We start from the raw sequence: 18,452 nt of genomic DNA, 5'->3' as shown, positions 1-18,452 counted from the left end.
TCCCACAGAGATATTTCACTGATGAGATGCTGAAAATCTTATTAAATATGCATAAAGTGCAGACATATTTAAGCACAGGGACACATCTTCTCTTACAAAAATTGGACAATTAAGATATTACAAAATATTTCTTTCCTAAATTATGAATTAGACCACAGTAAGGACAGAGAAAGGAAATAAAAGAATAATTCCTCTGAAAAGGGTCAAAGCAGTCCTAGGGGTGATGAGACAAAGGTGTGCTCAACAACTGCTGGCACAGAAAAACAAAGCCTACAAACTCCAGCTTAGTGAGCACACCCCCTGCTATATCACATAATTCTAAGAGGGATCATCTTACTGAGCGTCAACTGAGGACTTTCAATCAAGTCTTTGCACAAAAGACAAACTCCTGGTTGTGAATGAACTGCTTAATGAAATTAATAAGTATCTCAAGTCTGTACCAGAAGCTCTGAAGAGCAAGGAACATGAAAAACTTGCTTTGAAGCACTTGCAGGATACCCACCATATGTCATGGGGACAGCAGGAAAACTAAAGCAGTTACAAGAGACGAAACAAAGCACAAGCTTTGAATCTGTAAAGGTGACTGCTCTTTCAAGACTATCTTGAAAAATCAAAACAGCCGTGGACATGCATTTTAGGGTGAAGACAAAAAAAAGGTGACCATGAAATCTCAGAAACATGAGATGCTGCTTTGAACTAATTTCCAGCCCAAGATGCTTTGGCTACAATAAACCTGTATCTGAATTTATACAAGAACCTTGAATCCCTACCCTCCAAATACATTTATACCAAGCATTCTCAAAAATCTCAGATGAGCTTCAAATGGCCTAAATTGTTGGGCATCATAAACTTTTATGCATTCTACAGATAAATCCACATGTGAGACTGACAGTAAGATGCTAATGCACAAAGGTACAGCCCCAAAACTCTAGAGAAAAACCTACAAATGTTTGAGAGAAAGCTATTTCCCATAATCTTCTACAGGCAGCCTCAATTCAACCCTTCCCCTTGAAAGTTGTTACAAGGGGACTTTAATCCAGCACACAATACAACTCTGCCATCACATCATTGTTTTACTCATTTTCCTGTTCTACAGCTGTTCCATTGCTTGCAGCAGCATCAAACAGCACTCTTAGATTCGCCAGTTCAGTTCCAGCTCTCAGCAAAGACACACTAAAGAATTAGACGGTAAATCAGCATCAGAAAAATAATCCCAATGTGAAAAAGGAATGGGGAGAGCAGCTGAAGAAAACTTACAGCACAGGAAAGCAGAGTCTAGCTTTTAGTAATTTCTGTTAATTATCCTCATTACCTTTTATTTCCATCTTATCCCTCCTCAAATATTTTTATCTCCTCACACATTGGTCAGAAAACATATCAGAAAACACCAGAGATGTTTCAGATCTTTCCATGAAGCTCTGTCCCAGCTGACACCCAGTGTTTTCCACAAGTTCAAGCTGTATCTGTGTTTCATCTCTCTCTTTATTGCAAGATTGGGCTGCAGTACAAGGAGTAGATCCTGTCCCACCAGCCTGGGAAGAAGAGACTGGAAATTGTGTGTGGATTTTAGTAAACCCTGACTCCCTGTGTGACATCTCATCTTTCATCTTTATAAGATGACAGACAAAAAACCAGAAAATTTTCCACTGGTGGCATTTCTCTGTTATCCTTTCATATGGGAACATTGGGTTGTGTATGTATGTACACACTGAAGATGCAGAGTGGATCTTATCTGAGATTCAGATCTGCCTGGTAAATCAAAAGGTGTTGTTTATTTTCAAACCACAAATAAGGTTTAAGAATAAATCAGTTTGTGAAATGAAGAAAACATTACTAGCAGTACACAGAAAATAAAAAGCTGTTATTTAAAATAATAAAGCTTTAAAGAGGATTTAAAATCATCCTAATAAGATATTTCTTAAGATTAAATTTCTAATGAAAGTGCTTATCAAAGAGATTAGTACATTTAAATAGAGCTCTTTTACAACTGATAACATTTCCTGAGAGCCTGACAACATCAAAAATCCCAAAACTCAAGTAAGTGGAACAAAAGGCCTCAACTGAGCAGTAACATGAAGTGAGATGAAGACAGAATTATTGATTCAAGTACAACTTTCAAACCAGATTTTCTCCTGCTGGCTAGAATTATTTGGCATTTTCCAAAAGCACAAAGTATTGCTTGGGTTTCACCTCTAATCTCCCTTCCCTTCTCAATCTCCAATATTTTTGTTACCAGTCAGAATCACATTAATGTAGACCAAAAGTATACAGAGTGAGGAGGACTTAGAAAATTACTATTACTGGGAATTGTGTATTTTGTTCCGAACAAGCTTTCTGTCCAAAGTTCCTTCTTTATATAAGCAGAGACCATATTTAGTCCCACAGCATGATTAAATGAATGGCACACACATCAAGAAATCAAATATTTCTTTTTGCTCATCTTAACAAGGTCAGGTATTGCAGAATTGTATCTGTGGTTTATTGACTACTGGTAGAAAAATAATTGATTCTTCACAAAACCTGAATAACCTCTTATTTACCACCTTTTTGTTTGGTGGTTTTTTTTTTAATAAATTGCTAAAGGCTCTGCACAAATAATGTATTTGATTTGCAATCAAATTGATTGATTTGATTGGTTATTTTTCCACTATTCCATTTCCCAATTCTTTAGCTGTCACATGACAAGAAAAAAATTGCATTATTAAAAAAAACCAAAACCACCAAAAACCAAAAAAAACCCACCAAAAACAAAACACCAAATTCCCCCCCAAAAACCCCCAAACAGATTTAGAAAACACTGCAACAGAGACATCGTTGTTATATATGCAGCATTAACTGCTGTGATGTAAAACATCTTTCAGATGACCCAGGAGGGATCTTTTGAGTGCTTACTTTTGGAAAAAGAAAACACACACACATAAAACCAGAAGAAACTGTCTTAACACATTCATCAAGAAGTTTGCAAGTTGCATGTTAACTACTTCAGCAAAACTCTGCTTGAAAAGAAATGTTAACAAATGTTCCATGTAAGCACCAAACAGGAGCAGCATCAGTAAATCCAAACTTCATCAGATTATGCCACTGATTATTTCTTACCTGAAGCTCTATGCTCAGGATAAGGTTTTCTCATTCTTTGGCCTCCCTGGTGAAATATCCAAGGCTGACTTTTTAAAATGGAATAAACAGAGTTGAAAGAATCACTTAAGTCTGTCCTTTAACAAGAATATGAAGAAGCTGTCAAAAGGACTAACTGAAAGGTCAAGTCTGACAAACAATTGAAGATTCAAATTATACCCTCTATTACAACTGAGGCCTCCTGGTCTTAAAAAAATTAAAATTTAAAAAAATTTAGTGCCATTTCATGCCTAATCTCGTGTAAAAACTACCTTGGCTAATCATCCACAATCAAATATTTCACCTTATCAAGTCCAGAGTTCATGTGTAGATCATTTCCCTAAAAAAAAGCCCTAAATATAAATACTTATTTTCTCTTGGTAAGACTCTACTTTTATAAAATGCCAAATGATTCTAGCTTGGGGAAGAGAATCCAGTGTTAATCAACACTATTAAAAAAAACAAAACCACCACAAAGCAAATTTCTAGGATAATTGAACATCCCTTGACACACCTATACAATTTGAGCAGCTCTACTGTTTTCATTAGCATAGCTGAATGCATTTTATTGCATCACTGCTGAAAGGAAGACACACTCTAACATCCAACATTCCCTTTTCATTTACAGCATTAATGGAAGCCAGTATTAGCATCACAAAACAAAGATGGACTTTTAAAAGCACCTGGCAGGAAAGTTGGGCAAATAAATGCCCACTTCTTTCTTCTCCCTCTGTTGCTCCACAGAAGCCAGCTGTAACTGTGCTCATTGATCCTGTGCCAGCTCTAGCAACACAAATTAGCTCTGCATGAATGCAAATTATATGTCAAATATATAAAGTATCAGGTTTTGTAAACTTGGACTTTTTTGTAATGGTTATATTGGAAATAAGTCAATTGGGAAGAAAAATAGCGGCAGTTTTGAGGAGGTGAGATGTATTCTGTATCTGAAATTAAAAGGAGATGTATTTAGTGTATGTGATCAAAAATAAATGTCTGTCACCAAAATAATCTATTTGCTTAGCCAACACATTCTACAGCATTCCAGTTTATTCAATTTGTGCACTCTGCCCTATAATACAATTCCAAGCACATATGAAGGAAAGCAGATACACAAAGATGACAGTAATGAAAGAGCAGACCATTCATCAATGTGAGGCATAAACCTTTATTATATTTATTGACATACAGTCTCTGTAATTGACAAAGATGTAGAAGTTTCTCTCAAAAAGAAACCATCAGAAATAAACTAAACTGAATACCCTCATATAAACCACTGCAGATACAGACACATTTTATTAGGTCACGTATTTAAAATATACCACATAGGCCACTGAAAACAAACTAAAGCACTTATTTCAGTTTGCTGGCACTGCCCACAAAATGAGTAAGTTAACTCAAGAAGAAACAAAAATGGAGCAAAATGGCACCACATTAAACAGAAGTTTACCACAAATGTAGTCACAGAATGCAAAAATATGCTCTGTAGGGAAAGCTTTGAAGAATATAAACTGGAAAGAGGTAAGGCTGATGGGCTTTAAGGTGTCCCATGAGGCACAGCACACATTCCCTTCAGAGATGGCCAACACTGCAAACCTGGGGGCACATTAGGGACAACAGGACAGAAAATGTCCTTCCCAACTAATGCCCTGCTGGCTGCCACAAACCAGCAATTTTCACCTTCCAAAGCAGGAGCTAGCATCCAGGTCATGCTGTTTAAAAGCCACAGAGGGAAGAGTGTTCCATGCCCATCCCAAATTGCCTGCTTTGGCTGGGATGCCATATGGCAGCGAGGTCCCTTTGGTGCCAGCAGCTCCAGCAGCCTCATCCAACACTGAGATTATGATCAAAGCCTCACTCTAGACCTCTGTGATATATTTATGAGGGATAAAATTGCTTCTGTGAGCTAGTTTAGGAAGAAGCCTTGCATATTTCTCTGACAAAAAACAGTTTCCATACTTTTGTTCACTGCAGTCTGGAATTGCTTATTTTTTAGTCTGTATTAAAGCACCATAAGCAGACCAGGCCTTAAACAAGAGCATTTGGGTTTAAATCTACAGGTACAGCTGAAGACCTTTTAACTTTCCATTACTTATTCCTAAAAATGGGAATTCATTTGAACTGATAAAAACCCACACACAAACTCTAGTTAACAGCTACAGGCCTTTGAGTTCCATATTTATTCCTGAAAATATAGCACACGAAATACCCTGAACAGTAAAATACACAGAAAAAAATTACCTATCACATTCCCCAGTTTTCTAAAGGCTAAAGCATTTTGATCAATAAACTGCAGGGTAATTTACTGTTTTATAGCAATAAACCATATATTCACTTTTCAGAACAAGTGAGATCTGTCCATGCAACAAAGGTTTATGAAACCTAACTTCAAATAAAATAAAAAACACACATGAAGTATGGCCCTACCTTTTTGTTTAGTAAATCTAGACTGCCTGTTCTAGTGGATAATTGCTACTATTCCTAACATCTATGACTCTTTGAAACAAGATGTGTTAAATAACTAAATGGTTCTCTCCATATACTGACAAAATATAGAAAAAAGAAATGGGGGCTGTTCATAAAAGGAGCTCACAGTTACTGTAATTATTAGGATTGCTATTGTTAAATTGTTTAAAAAATGGGACTCAAAGAGTTGAGAGGGTGGTCAAGAGCTTGGAAAGCATAAATTTTAAGAATTCCAAGTTGAACAACTTCAGAGGAGTGAAACAAGCCACCACCTCTGCTCAGTAGCTCTCGTTCCTGAAAATGAGACTGCACAGTGCAAACCAAGGGGAAGACAGTACCAAACTCCTTGCTCAAGAGCATTTATCCTTCCAAAGCAACTACTCACATTCACTGCAATTCACTGTCCAGAACAGCAACACTCCAGAAGAACTTCAGACATCTAGTTTGAAACAATCACAGGATTGTTTTTATTACTGCATTAGGTGTTTGTGTCACCATTTAGTTCTAGTCGAGGCAATCAAAACAAGTGCTTAGTTAAATCCTGCCCTCAATACCTTCCCACAGTTCAAGGACAAGCCAATTTCTCTTGTCACACATTGCAAGATTATTTTTAAGAGGAGCTGCTGCAAACCAGAGAGAGGAATCAGAGTGCATCACAGCAGAAAAATGGCGACAAACATGAAAGAAACAAAGAGCTTTGTTAAACTAGTAAAATGTCAATTTTAGGGAAGGAATGTATTTTAACTGAGAAGCTAAACAAGGTATATTAAGGGATCTCATCCTTTTTAGTTAAGAGAAACCACTTTTCTCCCATCATCAGGCAGCACTGATTATTTTAATAAAACCTAATAAAGCAAGGATTACCAACCACAGATTACCTACCTGTAGATAACAAAGCACACTAAACCAATTGATGCCAGTTGACATCACTCATCTGTTGAAAAAGAGGCAGTCACCAATTACTAACAGAACAATAATTTGTTTGTTTAATGAATATGCTAATTTACTGAGCTCTCATTAGACAGATACTCAGGCAATATCGATGAGTTCCATAAGGCATTATAAAGTACGGCTGAATTATTTCAAAACAAATTAAAGCAGAAAATATTGTACACTGTTTAATGGAATAATAAAAGCCTGCTAGCAAGTGAATCCTCTGGGTGAGCCCTCTGAAAAAGGCCCAAGTTAAAACCATGACCCACCATCCATGTTTGGTGTGGTCCCTGGAGAGGCTTCATCTGCCTGAAATGTACCTGAAGGCCCTTCAATGAATACAACAGCTTTTTATTCTCTCAATTTTGTCTGGTTTTAGGTAGTCCCAACAAGGCATCAGTAGCATTAGGTGTTTAGGTCCCTCAGCAGGGACACTGGAGAACTTTGCATTTTCCACACAATCACCTTCAGCACCTCTGTTACCAATAAATCCTAAGTAAAAGCTGGTTCATCTGCATTTAGTGCAATGCTACACAGCCCTGGAAACAAAAGCAGTGATTAAATTTTCAATTCATAGTTCATTTTGCTTGTGTTGCGGCTGCATTTATTTTCTCTTTTTTCTCTCTTAATAATTTTAAGTTCCTAAATTAAGAAGGAAATAGAAATTGGTTTTTCACTCAAGAAAGGAATCACTACAAGCCACATCTGTCAATTTGTAATCATTTATTCATAAACAATTTAAATGAGAAACAATATTAAGTTCTCCTTCAAATTTCAGTTTTACCAAAGGAGTTTTATTTCAATAATACCAGAGAAATGAACAGAAATTTCTATCAAATAAACACCTATAAAATATCCTCTACATAAGATGGCCATATAAGCCACATTTCTGCTTTTTAAAAAGAAAATACAAAGTTAGACACAAGGGACTGCAGCAGGGAACACTTTTAGGCAGAGTAGGAAGGTCTGACATTTTTGTGTAATACAAGACAGTTCAAAGTAGCAAGATCCTGCAGAAACCAATTATAAAAAGAACAGTTTCAGCCTCAACCTGAACAGCCTACCCAGAATGTTAAAATTAACCTGGGAAAGTGAATGATTTAACTAAAGAAATAAGCCCACTGGATTTGACCCCAAAGTCAAGTCATGAATCAAACTCCCTCACTCTCCCCCGATTTGCTCACTGAAGTGGGAGAACCTTCCCAAAACTCGCTCACTAGCTGAACTGCCAACTTTCCAAGGTAATTGAATCTAAAAATATGTGGCTCTAGTAAAGGTTTTTCACATTAAAATTAAAATACCACCATTACTGGGGGGGGTTTATACATTTCATTTACTACCTACTGCCTCAAAATTAATTCATTAATTAATATATGAAATATTCATGAGGATTTACCTCTTCCATCTTTAAAACAATATTCCCTTCCACTAAAAGATATATTAAACTACAATGACATATTAATCAATATTTATTAGGAAACATATATTGATACCTCAACATCCCTTTTTATTTTTGACTCAGTGCTTTCTTTTCTCGCTCAGTGGTAGAATCCCTCAGCTGGGAAAGTGGAACATCAGGAGTGTCCCCATCAGTTCTGAAGTAGCTGGATGCTGGGGAGGCTTTCTTTGCTTTATTTATCTCTTTCACTAAAGCACACCTAAATTTTTCCACAGTAGCTCTAACAGCAAACAGCACAATTTTGCTGTGCTTTACCAAATACCACAGAAACAGAAAAGGATTTCAGAAGACAGCACCCATCTCATTCACAATTCTGAAATTTAGATTACCAAACCATATAGACTGGATTAAGAAAACAGAAGAGTGTCTATTCATTAACCTTTCCCTTTAAACAAAACCATAGCAATATGCACATGAAAACCACAAAGTTTTAGAAACATCTCAGTTATGTCTTGTGTATTTCACAGTATTGCAGATGAAATTGTAAGGATAGTAAATGTACTCAGCGTGGAAGTGGGACTGAAAATCCTGATTGCACTCTGAACAAAATGTAGTGACTCCCTTACCAATTCTCCTGAATGTTCCTGCTTGCTGTCTACTGCAAGAAACCCTTTTTTACCTAAAGGGTTTCTGAATGCCTGCCCTATTGTGTTCTTTTGACTTGATCTTGTGCCCCTCCTTGTCCTTCCAGAATCAGTCTGATTGCAAACTGATTATCCCAGGCTTTACCTCTGCCCTCTCCTGGACATGATGAGCGTGGAGTGATGTTCTTCCACTGCAGAGTTCGGTCATTAGCTCCAGAAAACACAAATGAAATTACACAATCCTCTTCCAATGTGCTTTTATATCTTCCAGTGTGCCTATATATGTACAAACTCAGCTTTCTGATTTATCCTTCTGTTTACTTCTCATGCAAGGAAGCAGACACAAGAATGAACTTGAAGCAAGTCCTTCACTCATTGCAGATTTAAAGTCTCCAGTAACAATTACACTTTATAGACTTACTTACAGCTTGCTTACACTCAGGGATTTTGACAGCTATTCTGTAAATACACTCTCCTACCCACTAAGCTCCATTGTAAACTACCAGGAACATGCACAGGGTCACACTTGAGCTCCTTCTGTCATTCTTACTCTCCTTATCTCACAAAACCAGAATCTGAGCCCACATCCTTGTGCTCTACAAGGCAGATCCTAGCAGCCACCACCTGGATGATCCTTTTGGGTGTCTGCATGTATGGGTTTGTGAGGACTGGTATGGGTTTGTGAGGACCACAGTCCTCAAAATTAAAAGATGAGAGGGTTGGAAGAGTGTTCTTTTGAACAGCAAGACCCTGACCTCTCTTCTCCATTTCCCACACCTTGTTCAGCAGTTGTTTCAGTCAGACTGACCTCCAAATAGAGCAGGACATCACTAAACCCCTGACATCTGCATCCTGCTGCCCACACAGGAGAGTATTCAGGACTCTATCTATATGCAATCAGCAAAATAAAATTTCTGCAAATTAAGTGACAGCACCCTTGTGACCCTGAGAAGTTTTTTGGGATGCATTTTGCTTAGTGTGGACAGGCTGCCTGAGCAGGGCTGAGCATACCCCAAGCCATGAACCTTCACCTGAACATTGAACCATTCACAGTTTCCAAAAACCCTCACACAGGGCAGGTTCCTCATTCTGTGGGATTACATGAAAACTGTCTGGTTCAAACAACATGCAGAAGGTCACCTCACAAACAGGATGTCACAAAACAAAGCTGGCAACCCAAACACCAAGCTGCCAATCCACCCAAGGACCCAAACAATACCCTCTGTCCTTCCTGCAGAAATTGCTGGCAAAATATTTTTTCCTTGCATTTTTAAACCAAATTTCAGCCTAATAAAACAGAATTACATGTGCCCAAAGATCAAGCATGTCTACAGAAGCTTTACACCTCTGGAACTGATTTTTAGAGCCTTTGCTTGGGCAAAGGAAGAATATGAACTCCCAGATTCAATTTCTGCTTTTGTCAATGTTCTCACCATCAGAAGTTCTGCTTTGCATTAGTAATTAATTTTAGTCAAATTATGTTCATTTTGCTTATTTTGTACTTCAAAGCTTTAAGAGAAGCATACTTTCCTGACCTAAAAAGTAAGGCTTTGAAGTATCTGATGAAAATAAACTCACTACCATACACAACTGCATAATCAGTTGCAGAAAATACTGTAACACATTCCCTGCCTTGGCAAATGAAAGAAGATTGCTGGTGATATGCACAACACATTCAAAAAGTGAAATAAGCCATCTTCTCTACGTATTTTAAGTATCTTGAGGGGAAATTTTATATTTTTGTTCTGATCATAAAAATGTTTAATTTCCTAATTTTTTACAAGATTAAAATGATATTTTGATGCAGCTATGAAGAAATGCTCTAAACAGTAAACATAACCAGAAAAAAAGCTAAAACTATTGTACCACCAAACATGAGACTAAGTAGCCACTACCAATATTTTCTTTCTTGCATGCAAATTCAGCTTTCTAAATTGTTACAAAACCCAAAGCATATTCAATAAGATTAAAAGAAACATTTCTGCATTCATATCTCAAGCAATCATATCTATCAAAGAAGTGTTTCACGCCTACCATACCCTGGAAGAATGCTTTTTCAAGTGTTAGAAGTCACTGATATTTTAAGAAAAACACCGATAAAATGCCAATTTAGACAGTTTGAGCTCCATTTTTCATCACAGAGAAGGAAATATGAAACATAATCACAGCTTTTTTGTTCCAGTTCTTTAATATTGAAGTCAAATCAATTGGATAATTTCCACGCTACCTGACTATGTCATCACAGAATATGACTTTGAGCACTAAGCAACATTACACTTCCAAGCAACAAAAATGCAAATGCCCACGGTAGTAAAATAAAGAAATACAGAAAAGTATCTACAGAAGCAGTTTCACTGCATGCCTAAGTCATATCTGGTTTATTAAACCAGTGCAGAATGGTCTATACCAATTTCTTTCCTGGAAGCAGTAAGAAAAGACTGGCACCTGTTTTTTGTTTCAATCTGATTATTGTTAATAAGTCTTGGTTTTAATTAGACCACTTGACTTGGACTGACATGAAGCCAAACATTAAAAATATTTTTTCCTTCCTTTGCTGGTAATTTCTTTATTAATATTTTCCACTGTTTATACCTAATTATATAAATTCACTCTGCTGCCATTCTCAAATTTTAAAGCAAGCTTAGGACACTACAAGAAGCATCACTTCATCATCCTCAAAGACTTTGACCTAAAGCAGATTTTTACATTCCTGACTGTATGGAGGGAGAGAAAGGCAAACTTTAATCCAATGAAACTGCACTTCCAAGCCCAAAGGATGATGGCACTGGATGTTGGCAATGGGTGATGCCAACTCCAATGGTTAAGGAAACTGGGTTGTGCCCAGCCTTGTGTCCTATTGCAGCCCATGCTATATCCAGAAATAAACAACATTAGAATAAACAACAGCCACTGTTCTTCCCTCAGCTTCTCCCCAGAGGGGGCTGCCAGGGCCTGACCAGTTCTTGCTCCCACATGTGAGGTCCAGCAGGGTCTCCTGTTGTCAGCTCCTCACACAGCTGCATTTGGAAGTTATCAAAGCTCTCCAGAAACCTCCTGGAACTCCTGATATGTTCCCAGCTGTGCTGTCCCTCCAGGAGGACCTGGAGGGGAATGAAGTCCTCCTGGTCCTTGCTGATGCAGGTGCCTGCAGCAGAAATGCACAGCAGCCCTGTCAGAGATGTTGGGGTGCCCCCAAATCCTGACCTGTGGGTTCCAGCTGGGTCATCAACCCTCCCTAGATGGAGCTCCAGCACTCCAGCTGCTCTGGATTCATGTTCACTCATGTCACATCATGGTTAAAGCAAGCTCTAAATAGCTGTTCCTCTACTTCCAAAATTTATGGTGTTACTTTAGACTATTTTAATCGGAGCCATTTAACTGAAAAACAAATCTAGACTGAAACTCTGCATGAAAGAATTCAATTAAATAGATTCTCTGTTTCCAATGTGTTTGGAGTGACAGAACTGAAGACAGTAGAAAATTTAAGGGAAATACATTTTTATGCCATCTTCAAACCTTAGCAAGTACTGTCTTTACAATAAAAAGGATATGGTTTCTTATAATAGGCCTTTCATCTTTAATTATCATGAATAGCTCTATGTTTTACCTATACCCATCAGTGTTATGTACAACTGGCACATAGAACTCCTCCAATAATTGGAATTTCCCTGACGTTTTCATACCAATACTCTGTATGAACAACTTTTTTTTTTACACAAGGCAGTAACTGCTTTCTTGGCTGACATGAAATTAGCAGATGTCAAATTAAACTGTCCTTTTGTCCACAGATCCTTCAGAGAAAGATATCAAAAGATAATGAAGTGTTCCATTAGTAATCTGTGGCTGGTTTTTAATTTGCAGTTTCATATTTTTCAGTCAAAAGTCTCAGACAAGCAGGCAAACCTACCAAACATGATCAAAACTCTTGTTTAATTTTTCACTCCTCCTGACAATTCTCACAAAACTTTTGCATCTCATGAAGAATTTAAGTGGACAAGAGTTAAGACATCAAAGGTACAGCACAGTACAAGTGATTTTCTCTCCTCCTGACACAAACTGAAGCTGATTCTCACAGTTTACATTGCTCAGACTCCAACCCAACCCAGACTGTGATTCTACAAGACACAAATTAAAGACAAAACAGGGTAGACAGAAATTGATCTGTCACTAAGTACTACCCATGTGCAAGGTAAGTAAGCACAAATGAATAATAATGTATCACAAAACATGCTTAAAAGTCTTTTCTTAAATGAAAGTCTTTGAGTTAAACATCCCAACCCACATTCAAGCCCAATGGGGTTGTGAGTGCCTAAAGCTTTATGATTTTGGACTCAAAGCTTCCAAACATGCAGATCATCACAGAATCAAAATAAAATTTAATTCAACTTTGGGATACAGACTCTTATAGTTTAGGGAAACCCATGAGCAATTAGAAAGAGACCAGAGAGAGGACAGGAAGAAAAAAGCCCATGGGTAAATCTGCTCAAAGCAGCACCTTTTAAGCAAAACTAAACTTGCATTTATTGAATATATTTGTGCTATCAGTATAAGTTGTTTACTGAAGAATTAAAAAAGATGTTCCAACAAGTAAGTGGAAAAACAGCAAGTCTTTAAATTCCTTCACAGTTAACATTTAGCCATTAATTATACAAAAACATCACCATCAGCATAACAGCACAAACAAACTCCAACACCAATCTAGGGGTTTGGTTTTCATTACCACATTAAAGGATGGCTTCAGCTTGCAGTTCAGAATCTGTTTTAAGTCTCACTTGTACAACAAAGAATTCAGCAGCACAGCAAAACTCCACTATTAAGGGATTTTTCACAATAGTCAATCTTAACCCCCTCCTATTTGTTTCATATCCATTCCTGCTGTTATCTAGTTAAAATAAAATCAACAGCTACAAATCATGGATCAATGTTTAATAACCAGTTGCAAAGCTTCTGTCATATGCACTTGGACAGGTAATATGACTTCTCTGTCCTGTGTTTTATTAAAGTGCTATGGAAGAAATAAGCTGAGTCACAGATGGCTAGAAACTGCTTTTAGAGTATTAGAGGAGGAAATTTTCTGGAGAAAACCCTCAGAGTATGTGCTCAAAGCTACACATGATAGTCACAGTCACAAATATGCACAGAAAAGTTGGACTGGCCAAGGCAATAATGAGCTGAGCTACTCACTACAGGTGTGGCCAACAAAAATTATCAGTTGAGGTTAAATCACTTTGGAACAAGTGAGTCCCCAAAACAGGGAGGGAGACAACCTCATCTCTATACATTAAATGAGGACATTGCCCATTTTTGTGAAAATGAACCTTCCAAACAAGAGAAAGGATAAAATAGTACAGAAATCAACTACTTCTAAGAAACAACAATACCCCAACTGTGTCTAAACCTTCATCTCACTTCTCTGTATTCCCAAAAGAACCTCAGCAGCTTCACACATTTCAGATAAAATCCCTGCTGGCAGTCATCAGCCAGATAGACCAAATGAAAGGTGACTTTAAAAAATTAAACAAAAAAAAGGAAAACTACCACATACACTGACATTTCCAGAGAAAAACAGGAGGAAACAATCACTCAGATAACTGTAAAGAAAACACAGTTTGCCTATTGACACTTTATCTAGTTCCTCAGGAGGCAGATCAATGAAAAAAACCCACTTGCTTTTATATTAAAAAAACTTCATCCAATGCTAAACATACCCAAGGAATGTAAGGAGGCTCTGGGTAAACTGGTTGGGAGTTCAGATGGAGGGTCAGGAAGGATTTATTCAGAGCCATGTTTAAGACCACAGGTGTGGCTAATTCTCCATCTAATGTCATATTCATGAAGGCTCTCCTTACCTAATTAGCCTCATCCCCTGATTATAGCTCCATGAGGTACAAAGGAAGGTAAATCAACGCAGCAAAGTGCAGCTTTTCTGCTTTAAGACAGAGCTGTGATATCTGTGTCAGAGCCAGATTGCTCCCAGGGTAGAAGTTCCACTAGCAGAAAACTAACTGGGGGGAAAAAATTAAAAAAAAAAATCACAGTCTGAGGTTATATTTATGTTTTCATTTCCTTTTTCATCTCAAAATAGGATTCAATAACCATGTGTTTAATGGAACTGCCGGGGAGGAGTGGGCCAAACATCTGCTCCACTTTGGCATTTCAGTTTTGTCTAGAGTTTGAAGAGGGCTTTCCTGTCATTTGGATGAGGTGCCTGTAGGAAAAGCTGTTTGTGAAAGTCTGTAGGCTCATGTATTTCCTGCATGTAAATGTAAAACCTTGAAAATATAGCAAAACTGCCAACGAGGAAAAGCCAAATAGGGAAGCAGTCCAAAGAAATTTTCAAGAACACCAAAGAATTCAAGAAAAAGAAGAATTCAACATTGAGGTAGCTCCTAAAGCCATGAATTGAAAAGTTTTTTTCAGTTTTGTGTCACGTGGAGCATCAGCTATCACAGCTGATAGCTTCTTGGAAAAGGCAGAACTTTCTCTGTTCAACATTAGTGAGGTTTTACAGATATACAAGTCTAGGAACTGAAGGCATCTGCAGTGAGCAACCTTGCAGTTCCCTGTTTGTAAGTTCTATAGATTCCAGCAGATTTTAGAACAGAAATCTTGTTTAATTCCATCTTCCCCTCCTTCCTTTATTTTTTTTTTTTTTATATTTTCTACTCATGTGCAATCTGGATGCATTCTGGCAGGACTGAGGCCCATTCTGAAGGCTGGGATAGGGCTCATAATGCACCAACCAACCTGCTCACCCTATTAGAGCACTGGAGAGTTACCTTAAGCACTTTTTTTTTTTTATGATTCTGATTTAATTGTCCCTCATTTATATTCATCGCTGAATTTCACTGCATCTGAAGCTATTTTGAATACACAGCATTCTCCCAAAGGGCCCAATCCAACTCCCATTCAAATAAACAGCCTTCAATGGAGCCTATTTGTTGCCAGCCAACAAGATTGAATTCTGCTGCCGAGTGGTCCCCCAGAGCGTTTGTCACAGCTCTTCACAAACATTGCTCCAGCAAGAGCAGGCCTGGATGCTCCTGTCCACATGCACTGCACACAACTCAAACCTATCTTTTATCTTCTTGAAACATTTGGTAGGATTTGAAACTCCAGCTGCACAAAGAATCGAATCTACCAAGAATATAAACAGCAAAAGGAATAATAAAAAAAGTTTAACAGCTAAAAAAGTAAAGCAAAACAATGATAAAATAATTTCAGATTATAGAATCAACTACCATTTACTCTGCCCCTAAAATGAAGCTACACAGGAAAATGTGTGCAGATTACAATGACAGCATATAACCAAATTTCACAGCTACAGTTTTGAAATAATAAGAAATTTTGCAACAAAGTGTAGAAACATCACTCCAACAGTAAGCCACAAGGGCTATGAGGAAAGATTCTAAATCTCACACGGGGTTATCAAAACAACAAAGTTGGAGACTGGTATTTCTTGATCACATTCACACCATATGGAAGACCCTCATCTGTGAAAGAAACACTGTGATGGGCTTTGAGGACAGGTTCATGCTAAATAAAGTAACAGTGTAACTTCTCATCTGAGCAACAGAATGGATGACAGAAATGAGAAACACCTTCAGTGGAAGGGCTCTTACTCTCAAATCCTTTATCCTATTTTGTAGCACAGAAATCCAGACTGGCTGATCAACTCATTTGTAGCTTAAAGTCTGAGACAGTGGAAGATTAGGAGACTGTTTAGATGGGAATTCTATTATGCAACATTGCCAAATTGAAGACCTTTATAAAGGAAAGTGGTTTGCTTTGAAAGTTAAGAACTTGATTTGTTGTTATACAGTATTGATGTGGTTGTTGAAAATAGCCTACTTGGAAAACACAGATCTTGGGAGATGCTCTCAGTATCTGGCAGAGTGCAGAAAGAGAATAACAAAATGTGATTTATAATACAAGCTCAACAGCTCTAGTTCAAAAATAATGCTCAAAAAAGGTGGGGTTTTTTTTAAGTTGGCCACCTTGATATCCTAAGAATACTCTAGAGAATCTGAGCTGATACCCAGTTATTTCAGTGGGACAATTTACAGATTGCCTCCATGCTTTGAGAGATGACAGAATAGACCATAAGCTCCTAATTTCAACCTATATCTCACTGCAGCACCGGATAGAGACAGGGCTTGAAACCAACCAAAGCACCTCAACCAGAACACCTCCTAAGTTCACACCAAATGACTCTTTTCAGACAATGCTCCATACTCCAGCCTTTCCAAGCCCTACAAGAACAGGGACGTTACCTCCAAATTCCTCATTGCAGCATCAGACTCACCAAAGCCTTGATGGCAGGAACACATTTTCAACTATACAGTGCATATTCCCCAAATGTTATGATTTACAGCATTGCCTATTCACACTAAAGAGATAAAATCTGTATATATACAGATAAATGTATGTTTATAGATAACATTGTGTGTGCGTATTCACGCATAACAGTCTTCCTGAAAGAAAGGATGAGAAATGGACATGAAATGGACGAATGCAAAATCAACAAATCAATTGCACTGAGTTCTGTCCCCAGCATTCAAATAGGAAAGTTGGGCATAAAAGACTTCAGATTTACAACCCCCTTCAGGTTAAAAGATAAACCACACAGCCGCAGTTGTGCAACACAAGTTAAGCACCACAGCACCCTTTACCCCCGAGCCCTGCACCTGCAGCCAGGAGCGTTCCCAGCAGCGGCACCTGCGGAGAGAACTGGACACAAACACGTTTTGTTTGCTCCAGGGGATTTTGCCTCGGGGAAAACATTTATGCTCAGAAGTGTGGCCAAAGGAAGATTCCCATGCAGCTGCTCATGATGAAAAAGTAAAATAACAGAGTTGGTTGCCAAAGGCACGAGGGCTGTCCAGAATGTGCGTATCTCGTTTTACCTCGGCAAGGCTGCTGTCGAGGTGAATAATGAACTCCTGCCACACCTCAGAGAGCCCCTGAGCCCTTCCAGGACGCTCATCTACTCTTTCCCACCGCTCTGCTGAGGCTCAGGACCACCGGGAAGCCTGAGCTAGGATGGATTTCCCAGGAGAGCACAGCCAGGGATCCTCACCCCGGCGTGACCTCAGCCAGCCGCACTGAGCCAACCCAACGCGATGCCGCCACCGAAACGCGCTCAGACAGACGCTATCGCTCCGTGCACAGCGTCACCCAGCTCTGCTACTGAAACAATTCAGGGTTCGGGCAGGTGTGGGGGCAGCGAGGCGCTCCCGGCCAGCGTTGGTCTGCCCAGCCCTGAGCCAGCGTCGCCCCGACCCCGCAGGCGCCGGGGCTGCGGGTCGGGCGCATCCTCCGGCCCGAGCATCGCAGCCAGCGGGAGCACCAAGGTCCCTCCCGCTGCCAGACACGGCCGCGGGGAGGCTGCGAGCGGAGCCGCGGCGGCCGCGGGGCTCAGGCGGGCACGGCGAGCGGGGACGGCGGGGCGCGGGGCCGGGCGCGCTCACTCACCGGGAATCGGGCCCGCAGGCGGGCGGATAGCAGCGCCAGGTCCCGCAGCACGGCCCCCGCCTGCCCGGCCAAGGGCGCCGCCATCTTCGCCGCTGTCCCCGCCCTGCCCCGCGCCCCGGGCGGAAGCCCCGGCGGAGGCGGAGAGGGGCCGGGCGGGGCCCGGGCAGAGCCGCGAGGGGCTGCGGGAGGCCGGGACGGTGGGGTCGGCATCTTGGGGAGGGATATAGGCCCCACTGAGGGAGGGTGCGTTATCTCTCTGACTAAGAAACACCGAGGGAGTTGTCCCTGTTCAGCTTCGAGAAGAGACCACCGAGAAGGGACTCCGTTAATGTGTGTAATTGTCTAAAGTTTTCTAGAATATGGACCGGGCTCTGCTCGGTGGTGCGCAGCGATAGGACAAACAGACAATGGACAGGACTGATTCC

General features: G+C 39.6%; 1 protein-coding gene across 1 annotated transcript in view; it reads right to left on the bottom strand.

The window, feature by feature from the left end:
• Positions 1–18,237, bottom strand: part of SUCLG2 (succinate-CoA ligase GDP-forming subunit beta) — a 101,951-nt gene extending 83,714 nt beyond the window's left edge. Inside the window, exon 1 of the mRNA XM_054281196.1 lies at positions 18,028–18,237. Coding sequence (XP_054137171.1) covers positions 18,028–18,237 — 210 coding nt within the window. The remainder of the gene's footprint in view (positions 1–18,027) is intronic.
• Positions 18,238–18,452: the final 215 nt, after the last annotated feature.

Source organism: Melozone crissalis, unplaced genomic scaffold, assembly GCF_028551555.1.
Source record: "Melozone crissalis strain CALT ecotype California unplaced genomic scaffold, PUWL_Pcris_2 ptg000029l_1, whole genome shotgun sequence".
Classification (NCBI taxonomy): Eukaryota; Metazoa; Chordata; class Aves; order Passeriformes; family Passerellidae; genus Melozone; species Melozone crissalis.
This window is presented reverse-complemented; position numbering and strand designations above follow the sequence as displayed.